Below are 19371 nucleotides of genomic sequence, written 5' to 3' on the forward strand. Positions count from 1 at the left end.
GAATCTTAGCAATGTATTAAACTGCTGGCAATGCTGACCGTCAAGTTTGACCAAACGAACAAGAAACACCCTGTCAGCCAGAGGACACATTTATAATTGTATTCATTTATATTATTTTACCCCCATTTGAACCTTTATGCCATTATAAAGCTTTTTTATTTAGGAAGGTCGCTGTAGATTCAATGCAATAAGCTACAAAATATTTCATTTATGTGAATTTACAATGTATTAAATGTATAGAGAGTTTAAATCAAAACTATATATATATATATATATATATATATATATATATATATATATATATATATATATATATACTATTGTTAATTGTTTGCTCTTAATACATTAATGAGAATTTATTGCATTCATTGTGTCTGCAATGAGGAAACTACAAAAGACTTTAAGTGTATTATTGATTGTTGAGTATTATCCCAAAACGTTATTAAATTTAGAGAGCCAGATCAGAAAGAAAATGCACTTTTGTAGTTATGCCCTTGACTGAAGCGCTTTCATTTTGAGTAGAAGCCGCTTGGAAACAGTCTGTATTGTTCCAAAGCATTCATTGTATAAAACTTTCGTTTCATTTATCTTGTTCACAAACTGGTTTAAGATGTTTAGAGACTGCTCCCAGTTCAAATGTCAGTCCACCCACTTCTAATAAAGCTGATGAGAAGTTTCAGTTCAGCATCACTGCATTCAGCTGCTGAAGAGAGAGACCGAATCTGCAGCATCTCAGCTCAGGTACATCTCTTCATTTCATTTTAATATCACTACATTCATTTTCATATAAATACATGTAAATGTCCTAACTTGTGTTGCTCCTGCAATAAACAGCGTAATACAGCGAGAGACTGAAGAGACTGTGTGCAGGATGAGGTTTCTGATCTCTGTGTCGCTGCTGCTGTTGATTCGTGGTGAGTGTTTCAGATTCGGTCGTTTTCGTCAGAAAGGATCTGCAGGTCATTGAAGCGATGGACAGTATTGCATTATTATTCTTCTGAATTAAAGCCTCTCGGAGAGCAGGCTGATATACATTAAGGGTGCAGACCGAGTTAAAGCAGAAATTCATTTACACTGTAAAGACCCGAAACTAAAGTTTGAGCAGATTTTTGTAGGAGGTTTTGGGTTTTCTTATTTTTTAGTAAGTGTTGCATAAAAGTTGGGAAAAGTCAAAAATCTCAAACTTTTCAATATGATTTTTCAGTGCTGTAAAATATCAAAAGTTGATAGAACTGAAATGTTTAAGGCAACCAGCTACAGATTTTTGTTGTTGCTTTTAGTACAAACTTTTCATCATAGTAAGATGAATATATATAAATATATATAAAATGAACTCCTTATATATATATATATATATATATATATATATATATATATATATATATATATATATATATATATATATATAGTTTTGTATTTTATTTCTCAATCGACAGTTGCTCTTATACATTCTTATTCAGAATTGACAGTGAATACTATTTTTATTACTGTTATTAATTATCATTATTATGTTTTGTCATTTATTTCACTTTTACTATCCGGCATACAATTACATGAGATGATAACGATAAACATGACATATGTGGAGTTAAGTCCTGACTGAAACTTGTCTAGAGGTGTGTTTGACTTGAAGCGGTGTGTGACAGCAAAGTCTCGCGAGAGCGTTCGACAGCCGATGCTTTAAATGCTCGTTTTGATCGCTCTCGCGATACTTCGATGATAGCTCGCCGCAGCACCGAACGCACTTGAGGTCTCTGCAGGAGAGTAATGGGAGTTACCAGATGGTTAGGTCAGGGCGATTATTGCGATTGCATGATTTAGAAACACCCAGCAGTATGAAAACACCCCCGAATTCAGAAACGCCCACCTCAGTCTCAGCTAACAGAAGAACAGGAGACCTATCTTCTCCTGGTGGACAGAGGAGGAACAGCAGGCTAACTAGAATGACATCTACAGCAATACTTTTAAAGATAAATATGTAATGCTTTCGAAAGGATTTTATATTCAGTTTATTGTATTAAGCATTTACGTTTTAGGCATTATGCAGATTATTTTATTCAAAGCTGCTTTAGTGCTTAAAAAAAAACCTGTGAGAACGATCAGATCGACACTTTGTTTTAGTGTAAGCACTATCTAGAAAGGTGTCTGATCAATGCACTTCTTGTCACAAGCTTTTGAATTTATAACACTTTGCTGAAGTTTTTATACCAACAGTATTTCTATCGATATGCGACTTTGTGCAATAAATCTTTTCTGCGCTGGAGAAAACTTCTCAGGTGTGCTTCTCAGAAAACGCTCACTAATTAGGGAGAGAGGAGTGCAGATGATACGTTTGCAGTCAGTTTATCCAGCTTTTCCGCAAGAACAACCATTTTGGTTTCCACAAAGAACCGTTCAATCAAAGCACCGTCTTGACTTTCTCACATTTTTCTCCACCTCTTTCCTCCAAGTTAAGCATCCGGACCCTACAGGTAAATAACAGCGTGCAGTAAATGGTAAAATGTTAGCACACACCAGTGTGTTCATAAATGACACACGATGAGAGACGCCAGTTTTCAATATCGATGCCAATGAGACATGTACAAATGGCTCGTTTTTATGGGGGGACTGTATGAAGAACCTTCTTTCGCTGCAATCTGCCAATGTTACACGGACAATGTTGTTATCTTTTGGCCTCAGGTCCTACAGCCTCCAGCTCTGATCCCTGCAGTAACTACACCACTCTGGATGAATACTGGAGAGACATGCAGACGAACTACTACATGCCTTCGAGTAACGACGCTCTTGTTGAATGGAGGGGCTGGTATCGGCTGTATCTGAGAGGACTCAGCGCTCAGGTGTCCGAGTGGTGTGTGAGTAACACTCAGTGCACCGGTGAAACCGGACTGTTTCTCAATGGTTCTCATCCCGGACCGGCCGATGGAGTGGTGACCCGTGAAGTGCTGGGAACCTGGCAGGGCTCGTCTTCCTCTTGTGGCAGCTACAAATCCAACTCCATTCGAGTCAAAGCTTGTCCCGGAGATTACTACGTCTATGAACTTGTCAAACCCAACGCATCGATCCCTAGGCCTGTGTACTGCGCAGGTGAACTAAAGTCAATACGAAAAATCAATGCTCTATCAATTAGATCGTTTTATATCTTTAAACAGTCAAGAGCTCACATTTATAACAACTTTATAACAACCTGTGAACAACCTTCTTGGCATTATATTTTTAACAAGGCTACACTGCATAACATCACTGAACTAAATTATACACACAGGCTTATTAATGTTTATTAATATACATCTATTACCAAAAAAAGATACAAAGATGCGTGTCACAAATACTTGAGAAACTGGAGTCGTGCAGCAGTAATAATGTAACAGCAAAATGATCACATTCATTTATCATATTTATATCATATTTACATCACTAATGTTATTGTAACATTTATAAGTTTAAAACAATAGAACCCGCCCAAAACACAATACAAATGTAATTGATTTAATAGATACAATGGTAATTTTATTGGAATACTATAATTAAACTAGAAAAAATAAAGGTTAAGTCCTATTGAAAAACGCCCAAAATACGCTACAAAAAGTGGTTTTAATGGAAAAAGCTAAAATTGTTCGTAGCAGTATTTTAATGAGAACTATTAGAATTTCTGCAAAGGTTTCTATTGGGATTCTATTCTATTGAGCTGCATAAATTGAACAAGGCCCTTGTCTACAGGGCAGTAAAGTATGGTTGATACTGTGTAAAACTCCCCATGAGTAGTGCTATACTGCCACCTACTGGTGCAGCTGTGTAACTGAGAGAACAACTCATTTGTTAAACTCAGATTAAAAAAAAAGGTTAAAACAAATACATGGCCGCTTAGAATTTCCTTTTGATAGAGAGCATAACCTGCCTGAAGATCTTTACTGTTCGCACTGACTGAGATACATAAGCAAACAAACAGCGGAGAGTACCTGACAGCACCCTGACTGCACTTCCTTTTCAAAATAGTTAGGAATATTCTTCCATTAACAGACACAGATGACACATAGCAGCATGTGACCAGGGCGCATCCTCAATATATACTCGAGTCGTTTTGGTCAGACCACACACTGCTAAATTACCTTGATTATTTTGTGTTTTTACAATACTCTAAATTTTCTTCATTGTAATTGTATTTAACATTACTTTTGCAAACTCCATGACAGTTGCTTTCCAAACCATCAGCAGTGATCCCTGCTACAACTACAAGTCTCTAGATCGTCCCTGGAGAGCCAACAATGAAAGTGGAGATTACATTTGTGATCTTTATTTCTCCTGGAACGGCTGGTACCGGCTTTTCTACCATGGAATGGACATCCAGCTGTCAGAGACCTGTGTTAGCTCATACAGATGTAACTCTCAGATTACTCTGTGGCTCAACGGTTCTCATCCTCGTATTCAGGATGGAGTGGTGGTCAGACAGGTCTGTGGGACTTCTGGAAGTCAATGCTGTGATTACAAAACAGGACCAATCAGAGTTAAAGCATGTCCAGGAAATTACTATGTCTATGAACTTGTGAGGCCAAACAGTTGGTGTGCGGGATACTGTACAAGTACGTTTTTATTTATTTTTTTATTTTTTTACCGTTTTTGAAGTCATTGCAACTACTTAAAGTGATGTCAGTCAAATCATGAATTATCCTTTTTCAGATATTAGCACCATTTCTCAGCCAATTTCCACTGTAAGTCCAGCTATAACCACTAGAATTGACAACTCTCTGAGTAAGTTTGTCATTTAACATGTAGCATTTCTAATACACAGTCAAGTATGAATTGTCTAGGAATCTCATGATCTTTATGTTTGAGCTGTTCAGGTTTGCACTCAAGAACGTTCTCGTTAAAAATGTCTTGTTTGTTTTGATCTTGTCATCTCTCACTTTTAGATTTTGACCCATGCATGAATTACAGCAGGCTCAATGACTACTGGAGAAACGTCAGGGATGGATATGGATACAATTACGATGACACAGATGTAAACTGGGATGGCTGGTATCGACTCTTTATTAATGGACTCAGTGCGCAGATGAATGAATGGTGTGTGTCTTATGCGACATGTGGAGGTTATAGTGCTCTGTGGCTTGCTGGATCTCATCCTCGAGTAGAAGATGGAGTTGTTACTCGTGACGTTTATGGCTCTCGTAATGAGAAGTGCAGTTATTACAGATCCAGCCCAATCCAAGTCAAAGCTTGTCCTGGGAACTATTTTGTATACAAACTTACCAGACCTTCTCTTTCAATCCCAGCTCCTACATATTGTGCAGGTACAATCATTTTCCATATTCTATAACTTGTATTTATATGCTTATTGTGCATTCACACCAAGGATGATAACGATAAATTTAAAAATTGTTCTCAGTATTGAACAATAGCAGAGTCCACACTGCAACTGTGCTGATGAAGGCACAGGAAACGTCTTGGTTATTTATGTCACCCTCGTTCCCTGATGGAGGGACGGAGACGTTATGTTGTGACGACAGACTGGGGTCTTGTTTGGAGCCCTTATTAGCTCTGATAAGAGAAAACGCAAGTGGTTAACTAATCCTCAAATTCAAATTCAAAATTCAAATTTTATTTGTCACATACACATACATACATGGTACGACATGCAGTGAAATGTTGTTTACAATCGTCCAGCATCAAAAAGAAAACAGAATTTAAATATATATAAATATAAAATATAAAAGAATATGTATAAAAATATGTATAAAAAAGAAGTGTGCAAAGTATAAAGAATAAAGTGTAAATAAAGTGTAGAATATAAAATATAAAGTGTAAAATGTAAAAGTGGCTGTGCAATGTCCAGTGCAACGTGGCTAGTGCAATTGTCCAAAGTGGCGAGTATCTGGGAAAGAGGGGTGAACATGGGAATCCCGGTAATTAGGTGCTGGGTGTTCTCTGGTTCAGACTCCGAATGGCCGGCGGGAAGAAGCTCCTCCTCATTCTCTCTGTGTTTGCCTTCAGGGAACGAAAGCGCTTTCCTGAACGCAGCAGAGAAAAGAGTCCATTGTTGGGATGGCTGAGGTCTTCCACGATCTTCCTGGCCCTGGTACAGCACCGCTTGTTGTAGATGTGCTGCAGCACAGGGAGCTCAGCTGACCACACCACCTTCTGAAGGGCTCGCCTGTCCTGCATGGTGCTGTTTCCAAACCAGGAGGTGATGTTTCCTGTCAGGACACTCTTGATGGTGCAGGTGTAAAAGTTCCTGAGCACCTGAGATGGGAGTCTGAAGTCCCTTAAGCGCCTCAGATGGTATAGACGCTGCCGGGCCTTCTTCACCAGGGTGTTGATGTGACAGGACCAAGACAGGTCCTGCGTGATGTGAACACCCAGGTACCGGTAACTGTCCACTCTCTCCACTGGGGTCCCGTCGATCTTGATGGGATGGTAAGAGCGCACCTGCTTCATGCTGAAGTCCACTATTAACTCCTTTGTTTTGCTGACGTTCAGGAGCAGATTGTTCTCCTGACACCATCTCTCCAGGTTGTTGATCTCCTGAAGGTAGGCCATCTCATCGTTGTTGGAGATCAGGCCCACCACGACAGTGTCGTCAGCAAATTTAATGATGGTGGTGGAGTTTGTAGTGGCCACACAGTCATGTGTGTACAGCGAGTACAGCAGGGGGCTCAGAACACAACCCTGAGGGGCTCCAGTGCTGAGAGTGAGGGAGGATGAGGTGTGTTTTCCCATCCGTACGGCTTGTGGTCTGTCGGTCAGGAAGTTGGTGATCCAGTGACGCAGGGATGGGCTGAGTCCCAGGACCTCCAACTTCGAGGTGAGCGTGGAGGGAACTATGGTGTTAAACGCTGAACTATAGTCCCTTAACAGCATTTTCACATAGTTCCCTTTCCTAAAATCCAGGTGGCTTGTGGTTGTGTGGAGGAGGTGTGTGATGGCATCCTCCGTAGACCGGTTTTGGCGGTAAGCAAACTGTAGTGGGTCCAGTGTGTCCGGTAGTGATGAGGTGATGAAGTCTCTGACGAGTCTCTCGAAGCACTTCATCACTACAGACGTCAGAGCTACAGGGCGGTAATCATTTAGGCAAGATGGTTGAGGTTTCTTCGGCACAGGAACAATGATGGACTCTTTGAAACACGAGGGGACTACAGACTGTTTCAGGGAGAGCTTAAATATCTCAGTGAACACCGGTGCTAGCTGGTCAGCACAGGCTCTCAGAACCCGACCTGTGATGCCGTCAGGTCCTGCGGCCTTCCTGGTGTTCACTCTCCTGAATGCCCTCCTTACGTCGTGCTCTGAAATGGTGAACGCGATTTCCTCTCCGGCTCTCTCGGCGTGCATGCTGTTCATCATGCCGCTAGCGGGATTAGCTGCAGCCTCGAAACGAGCATAAAAGGTGTTTAGCTCGTCTGCCAGAGAAGCATCCGCGCTCTCCACTCTGGAGGTTGGCGTTTTATAGTCCGTGATGTTTCTCAGTCCCTGCCAAAGGCTCCTAGAGTCAGTGTGTTGAAACTGTGACTCAAGTTTCCTCCCGTAGCGCCCCTTTGCCTCCTTTACCGCTCTGCGCACGCTGTACGACGCAGCCTTGTATTCAGACATATCCCCGGTGACAATCCCCGTATTATAGGCTGCGGAGCGGGATCTCAGAGAGTCGCGGATAGTTTTGTCTACCCACGGCTTCTGGTTGGGAAACGTCCTGATGACGGTTTTCTCTACCGTGTCATCCGCTAGTTTCCCGATGAATCCCACCACCGTTTCCGTGAACACGTTGACGTCCTCGGAGCTACACATGAACATGGCCCAGTCTGCGTCATCCAAAGCGTCCTGCAGAGCGGCCACCGAATGGTCAGTCCAGCGTGACACCTCCCTCTGTACCGGGCTTCCTGTTTCAGCCTCTGTTTGTAAACAGGTACGAGGAAAATGGCGGCATGGTCCGATTTACCAAACGGCGGGCATGATTTTGCCTTGTAGCTGTCTCTGAAGGGTGTGTAGCAGTGATCCAGTGTCCTTTTGCCCCTGGTGGGGCAGGTGATGTGCTGGTGAAAGTTCGGCAGAGCGCGCTTGAGGTTTGCACTGTTAAAATCCCCCAGCACAATGAGTGCGGCGTCCCGGTGCTGTGACTGGTGTGTTGTGAGGTGGTCGTGTAAATCCCATATTGCAGCGTCCGTGTCCGCTTGAGGTGGAATATAAACGGCGCTGACTATGACCGAGCTGAATTCCCGTGGAAGATAGAAAGGGCGACATTTGATGGTCAGAAGTTCCAGGTTTGGTGTGCAGGAGCGTGAGAGAGGAACAACGGACCATCAGACACACTCCACCTCCCCGTGTCTTCCCCGACTCCATTGTTCTGTCCATGCGGTAAACAGAGAAAAACTCAGCCGGTTGTATGGCGTGGTCCGGTACCGCTGGGTTCAGCCATGTCTCGGTGAAGCAGAGGAGGTTGCAGTCCCGAATGTCTCTCTGGAACTTGATCCTTGCCCTGAGGTCATCGAGCTTGTTTTCCAGAGACTGGACGTTGGCTAACAGGACACTAGGTAGGGGAGCGCGGTGTGAGCGTGCCCTCAACCTGTTCCTGATGCCGGCTCGTTTCCCTCGTGGACGGCCGGTGCGGGTCGCGTCCTTTTGTCTTCGTCAGGATCTCGCCGCCAACATGGGTCCGGGTTTAAAAACGGCGAAAGTTGGGTGCATTGTACACCAATAGATATAAGAGTGGCTCGATCATATTTAGTGATAGCCATCTTATATAAAGAAAACCGCGCAGACTATCCAAAATACTAATAATTAACAGAAAAACAAAAAGTTTTGCCGGCGGTCGTGGACGGGCAGCCGAACTCAACGGCGCCATCTTGATACTGAGCCCCTCCCCATCACACAGGTATAAATAGGCTACAGGTGTAACCAATCATTAGATTTGCTGAGGAGCCGAAACCAAGTCTCAGCTCTCAGCGATGGTTCGAGGTTGTGGGAAGGGGACATAACATCTCCATTCCCTCCATTAGGGAACGAGGGTTACATACGTAAACGAGACGTTACCTGTCTGTCAGTCACTACGAGTTATGTTGTGACGACAGACTGGGGTCTACTGGAAAACTCCACAACCTGAACTAGTTACTACCTGATCACACTGCCACAGTTGGCAAGCAGCGTGTGCCAGACTAAGCCATGCAAAGGTTCTAACCTTCTTATCGCCCCAGAGCAATACGCTGACCTAGGTGCTCAACGGGGGACCAGAGGTGAGTCCAAGACTACTGGAGTAGCCAACCCGCTGTTCCTGAATTTAGAAATTCTAACAGAAGGGATTTCGACCTTCAAAGAGGGTGCTAATCTCTTCTATTTGTTGGCACAAAAATAGGGGAGGGGAACTTCCTGGAAGAACGCTACAGAGACCACATCCTGACACAGGGTGGGTGACTGACCCCAGAGGAGGGCAGTAAGCATACAACTTATCTCTGTGGCAGGTCCTGTCCGAGGCTGGAGAGGAACAACTGACAGCAGAGACAGACAGAGGACTCTGCCAAGGGAAGACACGGGTTCACAAGAGGAAACCTTGCCGTGGAAAATACACATATAAGATCTCTCTGGAGAATATATATGGAGCACCTAGCTCAGTACAGGGGATGAGCAGAATTGGGGGAAGCGGTGCCAATACTGGGCCTGGCATCAGACTGCTCCGCCCAGTCTGACTGCCCTACCAGGGTTTGCCATCCGGAGAACTTACTGAAGGGAAAAAAACAGTGCTCGCCTCCCAGGGTGAGGGGGAATGGTGCAGCAATTGTGATACCGGCCAGTTCTTCTCATTGATTACCTATTACCCAACAACAAGAAGAAACTGGCTCTACACAAAGACTGTAGTACCTAGTGAAGGTGTTTGGTTTCGCCCCGGCACACAGCTATGCAAATGTCTGCCAGGGAGGAACCATGCACCAACACAAAGGAGGAGGCGACACTCCGAGTAGAATGCAATCTCACTCCTAGGGGGCGCAGTTCACCTAGTGCCTGGTATACCAGGGTGATGGCATCCACTATCCAGTGGGCCAACTTCTGTTTGGAGACAGCCTTCCCTTTCTGCTAACCCCCATGGCAGACAAAAAGCTGCTTGTAGCTTTTAAAGCTCCGGTTGTGGTCCCCATATATGCGTAGAGCTCTGATGGGACACAGCAACGCCAAGGCTGGATCTGCTTCCTCCGTGGGCAGTTCTTGCAGGTTCACCACCTGATCGCGAAAGGAATGGTAGGAACCATAGGCACATATCCAGGGACAGACAAGAACTTCAGCTTGACTAACTAAAAGAGCTCAAAGGGACCTCTCTGAAGGCCTGAAGGACAACCGAGAGATCCCATGAGGGCACAAGGGGTGTCCTAGGAGGATCCTAAAAGTAAAGACCCGCAGAGACAGGGAGAGCCCGAAGGGGAGGACTTTTTACTGCCAGGCTCGACCTTTGAACGTGAACCATAGAAACAGTTTGTGGCAAGGAAGGATGGAGACATGAAAATATGTGTCCTTCAGGTATATTGCTGCAAACCAATCCTGGTGTTGTACGCACGATGCGCTTCTGCGTGAGCATTCTCAACGGAAGCATGTGCTGGACCTTGAGTCATTTCTGAAAGAGTCCTCGCTCTCAGCACGGACTGAGACACAAACAAGACTTTAAATACACCACAATATAACAAGGGGGAGGAGTTAATAAGGGAACACAGAAGCAATGGGAGACGCACACATTTCAAAATAAGACTTTTTCAGTCCAAACATAGAAACAGTTTGGTACAGTCTGTCGTGAAGTGCTCACTGATGAAGTTTGTGGTCACTCCTGCTTGCATAACGTAATAGACTGCCCAGTGTTACAAGTTTTAGACATTATACTAAATAATGTGAATTTTAGCATTTTAGTGCAATATTTTGTTTCACTATATTTTTATACTCCTGCTTTGTTTTGAATGTTTGTATATGAATTAGCATATGAACAATTGCATATGAATATATTCTATATGCCGCAATACAGAGATAACAGTTTGGAGAATGGATCAGATTTTATAATGGTAAATGTTTAACCATGTCACTACTGATTTTTTAACTAATCCATCATGTTAACAAATTAATAGCACATGTTGTGTATTTCTGTCATGGGTGTGATAAGCAGGAGAGCACACGACTAATATAAATGAAAATAAAGCGTTTTAATCCACATTTAGAGATGAAAATAAACAATATAATTACAGACAGGCAGGCAGGCAGAAAGACAGGACTTAAGTACACAGGGTAAATCACTAAATTAATCACACACAGCTGAAGACGATAGACAATTAACTAAAGGTAGGTTACACTGAACACATGGCACGAGACAGAAACAATAACAAAAGTCCAAAGATGTGACAATTTCACTGAAACTGTAATAGAGTCACTTTAGGAACACATCTAAATGGTTAATTGTAGAGACAGAAACAAAAGATATCATTGATGGTTTGGACACATCATTATCTTTATAGTTTTGGTGTGAACAGGGCTTTATTGTAAATTATTTGTAAATTGTCTTCAATGTACTGACAATGTTTTAACATTACTTTTGCAAACTCCATGACAGTTGCTTTCCAAAGCATCAGCAGTGATCCCTGCTACAACTACAAGTCTCTGGATCGTCCCTGGAGAGCCAACAATGAAAGTGGAGATAACATTTGTGATATTTATTTCTCCTGGAACGGCTGGTACCGGCTTTTCTACTATGGAATGGACATCCAGCTGTCAGAGACCTGTGTTAGCTCATACAGATGTAACTCTCAGATGAGCCTGTGGCTCAACGGTTCTCATCCTCGGATTCAGGATGGAGTGGTGGTCAGAGAGATCTGTGGGAATTATGGGAGTCAGTGCTGCGAATACAAAACAGGACCAATCAGAGTTAAAGCATGTCCAGGAAATTACTATGTCTATGAACTTGTGAGGCCAAACAATTGGTGTGCGGGATACTGTACAAGTACGGTGCTTTTACCATTTTTGAAGTCATTGCAACTACTTAAAGTGGTTTCAGTCAAATCATGAATTATCCTTTTTCAGATATTAGCACCATTTCGCAGCCAATTTCCACTGTAAGTCCAGCTATAACCACTAGAATCAACAACACTCTGAGTAAGTTGTTTATAAGTATTTGTAAATGAAAATATTGTTTCAACAAAATTCTCATGATATTTATGCTTGAGCTGTTCAGGTTTGCATTCAAGAATATCCTCATTAAAAATGCCCTGTTTGTTTTGATCTTGTCATCTCTCACTTTTAGATTTTGACCCATGCATGAATTACACCACACTCAATGACTACTGGAGAAACATCAGGTATCGATATGGATACAGTTACGATGACACAGATGTAAACTGGGATGGCTGGTATCGACTCTTTATTAATGGACTCAGTGCGCAGATGCCTGAATGGTGTGTATCTTACTCAACATGTGGAGGTTATAGTGCTCTGTGGCTTGCTGGATCTCATCCTCGACTAGAAGATGGAGTTGTTACTCGTGACGTTAACGGCTCTCATAATGAGCAGTGCAGTTATTACAGATCCAGCCCAATCCAAGTCAAAGCTTGTCCTGGGAACTATTTTGTATACAAACTTACCAGACCTTCTCTTTCAATCCCAGCTCCTACATATTGTGCAGGTACAATCATTTTTCTATTACTTAAATTTAGAATTGAAATTAGAATTTAAAGCAGAAATATAAACAGAAATATAATTTAATAGTGTGGACACTAATATCGCTATCTTTATAGTTTCAGTGAACATGGCTTTATTGTTTTTCACATTATTATTATCTTGAAAAAATTAATCAGTTGTATGTAATATTTTCTTTCTATGTTCTCTCATTTTTTCATTAAAAAGTACGTTTCACCCCCCAAGTGTTGACCCATGCTACAACTATAACAGTCTGAATGAGGCTTGGAGAGCAACAAACAATTCTTACAGTGGTAACAATCTTAAGTGTGACAGCTTCCAGGAGGGCTGGTACAGGCTGTTCTACAATGATCAGAGTGCCCAGATGCCAGAATCATGCGTTAATCAATACATGTGTGGCACTTACATGTCAATGTGGCTCAACGGCTCTCATCCGCGGCTGGAAGATGGAGTGGTGACCCGTCAGGTCTGTGGCTCCGGATGGACTGGCTGCTGTACTTACAGATCTCTCCCTATACAAGTCAAAGCCTGTCCAGGAAATTACTATGTTTATGAGTTTGTCAACCCAATATTCTGTGGAGCTTACTGCACAGGTGAGCATTTACTAATGTGTATTTCAGTTATTTACCTTCATTTTATTTAAACATTTTATTGATAAAAATGATTGTTCCTGATATCAGATGTCACAAGGCTTAATGCAGCCTCTTCAACAACAACATCAACACCAGCAACAACAGCATTCATTACTCCAACCACTAGTAAAGTATTCTCTTACTTCATCAACTCTCATGACCATCTTTTTGGACATGCATTATAATTACACAAACTCTCAATATTATTCTGTACATCAATTCATATCACTCGTAATTTCTGTGAAAACCACTGATGTAAAAGATGAATGCCAAGTAGCATACAGTTTAACTTGCTATATTTAGGTTTTGGGTAATGTAGCTAGTTCGGCCTAGCATGGATAAGAGCAGCGATAACTAGCAAGCTGCTTATAATACTTAAAGCCTTAATGCATTCTTCTTTGTCAAAATACATATGCGTTAGTATAAAAATAAACAATCACCTTAAAATCGTTTAGGTGTTCTGTATTTCAATAGAAGACATATTATTACTCAAACTTGAAAAACCTTTGCAAATAATCAAAAACAAAGATGTATTGATGTACAAAGATGTACAAAGACAGTGGCTGAAGGAGAACACCTTGAAACGATGACACTATAAACAATATTTTAGCAATGGTACCATAGCTGCTTCCTAGTAATAAGTACTGTACGAGTTGCACTAGAGTAATTCTATTGGTCAGGTGGATGGATAATCATTTGAACAACATTGAAATCCAAGAAACAATGTCTAATTCACTAGGGAATAAAATACATTAAGGGATCTAGAGCAATGATCTACAATGACCTCAGAATATTTAACTATGTCTCTCTTTCTTTTTTCTTACATTTAATTTATCTGTACTTCTCCTGCTAGGTGAAATGGATCACTGTTCTGAACTCAGCTGCTCTGAGGATGAACACTGTGGGAAAAAAAATGGTGTTTATGGCTGTTTGTGTAACACGAACCATTACGGACAGCAATCTGAATTTTTTGGTTAGTATTTTGTAACATTTTAATTACTTTTTGTTTTTTTACAATTATTTTATATTGTAATGCAATGTAATGCTTTCTTTCAGATTCCTCAGAAACCTGTGAAAGCAGCTCTGGCTCCATGTCTGTGTCTCGCTGTCAGCTCTTTGAGGCTGGTTATTCGGCTGATATCTTACATCTCAATGATCCCAGCTGCAGAGGAACAGTGAGGAATGGCAGAGTGGAATTTCATTTTGACAACGACGAGCACATCTGTGGAACAAACCTTGTGGTAAGATTAATTTATGTGTAATTCAATTAAACCATTTAAATTGTGGATCAAACTCTCACTGATGAATCAAGGCCTCAGGGATATCAGTGTTTTATTTTTTTTGTTTCCTTTGCAAAAACAAATCATTGCAAAAACAAAGCATTAAAGCCAGTCAGTGTGGAGCTTGATGTCCAGATTCCCCTCATTTAATATGATCTCATTTGGGATCTCCAACCCTCATCTCCAATCCTGTAGAGTTCAGTTCTAACCCTGCTCCATCACACCTGCCTGCAATCATCAAGAAGCCCTGAACTTTATTATTTGGTTTAGGTTGATTTGGTTGAGATTGGAGCTGAGGCCTGAAGGATGGTGGCTCTCTAGGGGTTGGAGACCCTTGCCCATGGCTATGCTACACTTGAATTATTGGGCTCTGCTGTGAGCACCACTTATACAAATATACCAGCCCACTTTGTATGTGTGTAAATAACCTGTTGCTCATGATAAAAAAAAACACATGCCCGCATTCTCCACCACATGCCCGCATTCTCCACCATTTATTGCTGACTCAAAATTACTTGACTGATGCAACTGATTGGGTTATGTAGTGGTTTCACCTTAATATGGATCATTCCTTTATCATATTCTACTAATACACTTAATAGGGACCATAAAAATAAAGTGGTACCTATGTCGTTACTGCATATATATTTACGGTCCACAGGCCAATGGCACCCACTTCATCTATGATAACTTCATTTTGGGAACACCGAGGTCAGAAGGCCTCATCAGCAGAGTGAAGGTTTTGAAGCTTTCTTTCAGCTGTGCTTATCCTCAAACACAAACACTTTCCATGAATGTGGAAATCAACCCACTAGAGAGGTGAGAGTCAATAGGCATTTCAAATGTACTATTATAAACAAGCCAAAATTTTCAGTGAATAAAGATTTGTGTGTGAGAGCTAATTAATAAAACAGGGTAATGCTAACATAGAGCTAACCGTCATTTTAACAGCATTGTGCACAAGAGCCTTCCAGCGGGTGAAGGCACGTATCGGGTTCGGATGATTCCATTTCAGGATGATAAGTTTACCCGGCCCTTCACTGGTGGTGTAGATGCAGAGCTCAACCAGGAGATGCACGTGGAAGTTCGTGCCGAGGGGGTTGACAGCCGGCAGTTTGCTCTGGTGATAGACACTTGCTGGGCTACACCGGTGAATGATCCTGATTACAGTCTCCGTTGGGATCTCATCGTCACAGAGTAAAGAAATGCTCCTTTCCAAAAAGTGTTAAGTCACTGTAAAACAATATAAAAAAAAAAAACCTTTTGAACTGATTAAAAAATGAAACATATCCTTATTAGGATACTTTGCTTTTCAGTATTTCTGTACTAAAGCACAGGGCGACTTTGGTGTAGAATGTCTTGCATGAAATAATTAGATTCATTGATTTATCATATTCTCAGGTGTCCCAATCCAAATGACGACACGGTGGAGCTGCTCCAGAAGCAGCGTCTCAACCTCCAGCCGTTTCTCCTTCAAGATGTTCATCTTCACTGCAAACTCCACTAAGCTTTACCTGCACTGTGCTGTTCACCTTTGCCTTCTGTCAAGCAATCACTGCTCAGTGGTGAGATGTGATGATTACAATATTGATGTAAATGTAAAGGTTTTAGATTCTGCCACGGACAACCTCCTGTTGACCCGATCGATAATCTAAATACTGGTAGGGATATATCATCATTACTATAGCCCACAGTGTTAAGGTTTAATGTCAGGAATGCTTGTTTTTAATGTCCTCTTCTGGAGACTTTGTGCACTTTTTAAAAATTTTGGTTGAGTTATATTGAACAGGGACTTCTTTCTTCTCCAGAACTGTAGCTCTGGGCAGCACTGGAGAAAGCGCAGGTCTCTGGACTTTCATGACAGTTCTTCCATATCCATGGGTCCTTTAATGTTGTCAGAAGGAAACACAGGTAAACATTTCATTTAATTTTAAGTTAATATTTCTGTCATGAATGCATTACATACTTCATTATATTCCCTGTTCACAGATACGTGGGTCAAAGACAAAGTGAAGGTCTCTCAAGGCTTCTTCTCTGAGTGCTTCTCTGATGGTGTTGTTTGTCTTTATGATGAGTGTCTTGATTCTTTTTTAAAACATCTTTGAATAAAAATCTGAATCATTTAACATACATATAATCTAATGCCATTGCAATTAAGTTGTCACTGATGTCAATCTGGTTGTGGGTTTATAAATGTTTCTTTTATACAGTTGTAAAGGTGGCATTATAAGTGAATTGTTGTTTAATCAGTTTTATTAATCATTGCATACTACTGTATCTGAATTTACTTGAGATGAACTGGAATGTTGGAATGGACTTTGTTAATTAAAGTAATGCATTAAAAGACTTGTTATTTTCAGTTCACTAAGCTTTAAAAATTATTATGTTTGTGTAGCATTTCAAGGAAGTGTAGACTAACAGTGGGTATTTAAATAATGGTGGGTACCCGTCTTGATAATTATTTTATGTACAGCAATTTATTGTCACAGACACAATCGCCCATCCCTGTAAACATATAAAGCATATTATTACTTGTGGAGTTCCTCAAAGGAGCATTTTAGATCCTAGTACTTTTTACCTTAAGTTTGCATATTTGGAGGAACTATTTTCATTATCCTGATGGTGCAGAAATTTAATGTCTCCTCAAAACATAAAGGAGGAAATAGCCCCTCGGTTACAAGAGGATATGTTTACACCTTGTCACTTCAGACCTTTTTACCGATCACACCAATCAACCGATTTCCACTATCAGTGCTGATCCTCGCTATACGCAAAGTGGACGCAACTGACTAGAGCTGTTTTGTTTTTAACTCATTTCACAGACAATAGTGACAATAAGCTTGAAAAGGCTGCTGGTCCAGATCATATTCTGGGTTATAAACATCTGTATATCGTATATAAACAAAAACTGTCAACAGATTACATCACCCTTTGGAAAGTCCCTTTTAGAAAAAAAGGATATGTGGTTTAGGTGTGTCTTGAAGTTATGCTGCTGGTTTAAGCTGCTCCTTCCCTGTTTTATGCTTGTCATAGCTACAAAGACCTGGTTAGTTTTTCAGACTTGCAACACACAAAAATGTTTCACGAATCAAGACTCATTGATCCTGAAGGTAAGTGCATTAGTTGGAGTATATTTACTATCATTAAACATTTTTTGCATTTGTTAATATATGTATTTTGTTTATAATATTTTAATATCAAAATATAAAGTTTTTTCATTTTGGTGTCTCATGTATATAAATTATGTGGCTTCTCCAAAGACCTGCGGAGAGAATTGACCCACTATGATCCTGAAGGTAAGTGCATTTAGTTGGCCTATATTTACAAAAAAAAATTGCACGTATGTTTTATTTGATAATGTTATAAAATGTTTCCTTTTCCAACTTTGGTATGTTTATGTTTATAAATTATGTGGCTCCACCAAAGAACTAAGAGCAACTGTAGGCTCTGAGACTGAAAACCAAGAATCAAGGCGACATGAACATGAAAGTAAGTTTAATAGTTGCCTATATTTAATAACAATGCCAAAACTCTATATTGTAATTGTGTTTGTAAATGTATGTATTTAGTGTATTTATTTACAAAAAAATGATGTGTATAAATTATATAAAGTATAATGTATATATATATATATATATATATATATATATATATATATATATATATATATATATATATATATATATATATATATCCTCTTTCATTTTGATATTTGGTAATATGGTGATATTTGTAACATTTGTGGGTTTTTCGTTTGTTTGTTTGTTTGTATTTACAATTATCTTCAACTATTTTTGTAAGTACTGAAATTGTGGTCCTGGTCTTCTAATAATAATTCTGCTTTGCTAGAAATATAGAATTGCTTTAGATCCTGGCAAAACTAATTCTAGCCAACAGTCTAAATCACACCAAATAGTATACGTACAGCTTACAGGCTGTGCAAATATATCTTTTCTTCTTCACGATACACTCAAATGGCTAAAGCTAATAATTTCTGTTGCTGTTGTTTTTTAGGTAACCCTGAAATAATTTATAGCACGCAGGTGTAAAAGACCATTTGAAGCAGATTTGACCGTTAAAAGTGACGTGTTTAGGAGCGCTCAGAGAGAAATTATACAAACCGGAAACATGGGAAATCCAAAAGGACATTGTAAAAAAGCCAAGCATGGAACTTGCATCAGCTAAATTTAGCACATGCCACATTACAAACACCATAAACGTGATTGACAACATTGACAGGCCAGCAGAAGCCTTTACAAAAGCCGTTTATGCTCAAAGTAAAGCATATGCGGATAAACCAAAAAACGCACCGGGAAAGAGGATCCCCAAAGCTGGAGTATGTGCGGAAGCAGGAGTTGGGCTAGCTCGTGCTGAATTCAGTTTATTTGAGGCAGAAGCCAGAGGCCCCAACGCCAGAGCTAGTGCTGAAGCTAATATCATTTCAGCCGCAGCAATGGCTCGAGCCGAAATTGCTAGTGCATCAGCTCAAGCGGGTCCAGTTGGTGTAAAAGTGGGACTGGGGGTTGACACGGGAGCATCTCTCAGTCTGATAGACGGGCTGGAGTTAAAGGTCCTGGGAACTGGATTCACATTTGGTCCGAGAACCAGCGTGTCTTTTCTGGGTTCGGAGCTGTCATGTTCAGTCATGTAGTCATACAGATGTTGTCCTTGAATAATATGGATATGTAACGCCTTCTAAAATCATGAAAGACAAAAACACAAAGAAATGCAATCCAACATTTTAAATTGATTAAAGAGTTGTTTACTTGGCATTTGATGTGAGGCATTTTTTGCGTTTCGCGTATGCGATTATTGGATTTGTG

The 19371-nt window shown here is 40.7% G+C and overlaps 1 protein-coding gene and 1 long non-coding RNA gene across 2 annotated transcripts; both read left to right on the forward strand.

Annotated features, from left to right (window-relative positions):
• Positions 1–610: 610 nt before the first annotated feature.
• Positions 611–16657, forward strand: LOC122333258. The gene is given in 21 exon segments (XM_043230813.1): positions 611–741; positions 835–914; positions 2680–3084; positions 4191–4577; positions 4675–4746; positions 4908–5285; positions 11558–11944; positions 12025–12096; positions 12245–12622; positions 12735–12756; positions 12844–13229; positions 13317–13394; positions 14122–14241; positions 14325–14509; positions 15210–15367; positions 15500–15745; positions 15950–15989; positions 15991–16113; positions 16357–16459; positions 16538–16569; positions 16571–16657. Coding segments are annotated over 20 exon segments (3702 nt in total). The 5' UTR covers positions 611–741; positions 835–871.
• Positions 16658–17552: 895 nt separating this feature from the next.
• On the forward strand, positions 17553–18593 carry LOC122330717. Its single transcript, XR_006248070.1, has 4 exons — positions 17553–17658; positions 17809–17844; positions 17975–18037; positions 18563–18593. It is a non-coding gene; the product is annotated as an uncharacterized LOC122330717 (long non-coding RNA).
• Positions 18594–19371: the final 778 nt, after the last annotated feature.

Source organism: Puntigrus tetrazona, chromosome 3 (assembly GCF_018831695.1).
Source record: "Puntigrus tetrazona isolate hp1 chromosome 3, ASM1883169v1, whole genome shotgun sequence".
Classification (NCBI taxonomy): domain Eukaryota; kingdom Metazoa; phylum Chordata; class Actinopteri; order Cypriniformes; family Cyprinidae; genus Puntigrus; species Puntigrus tetrazona.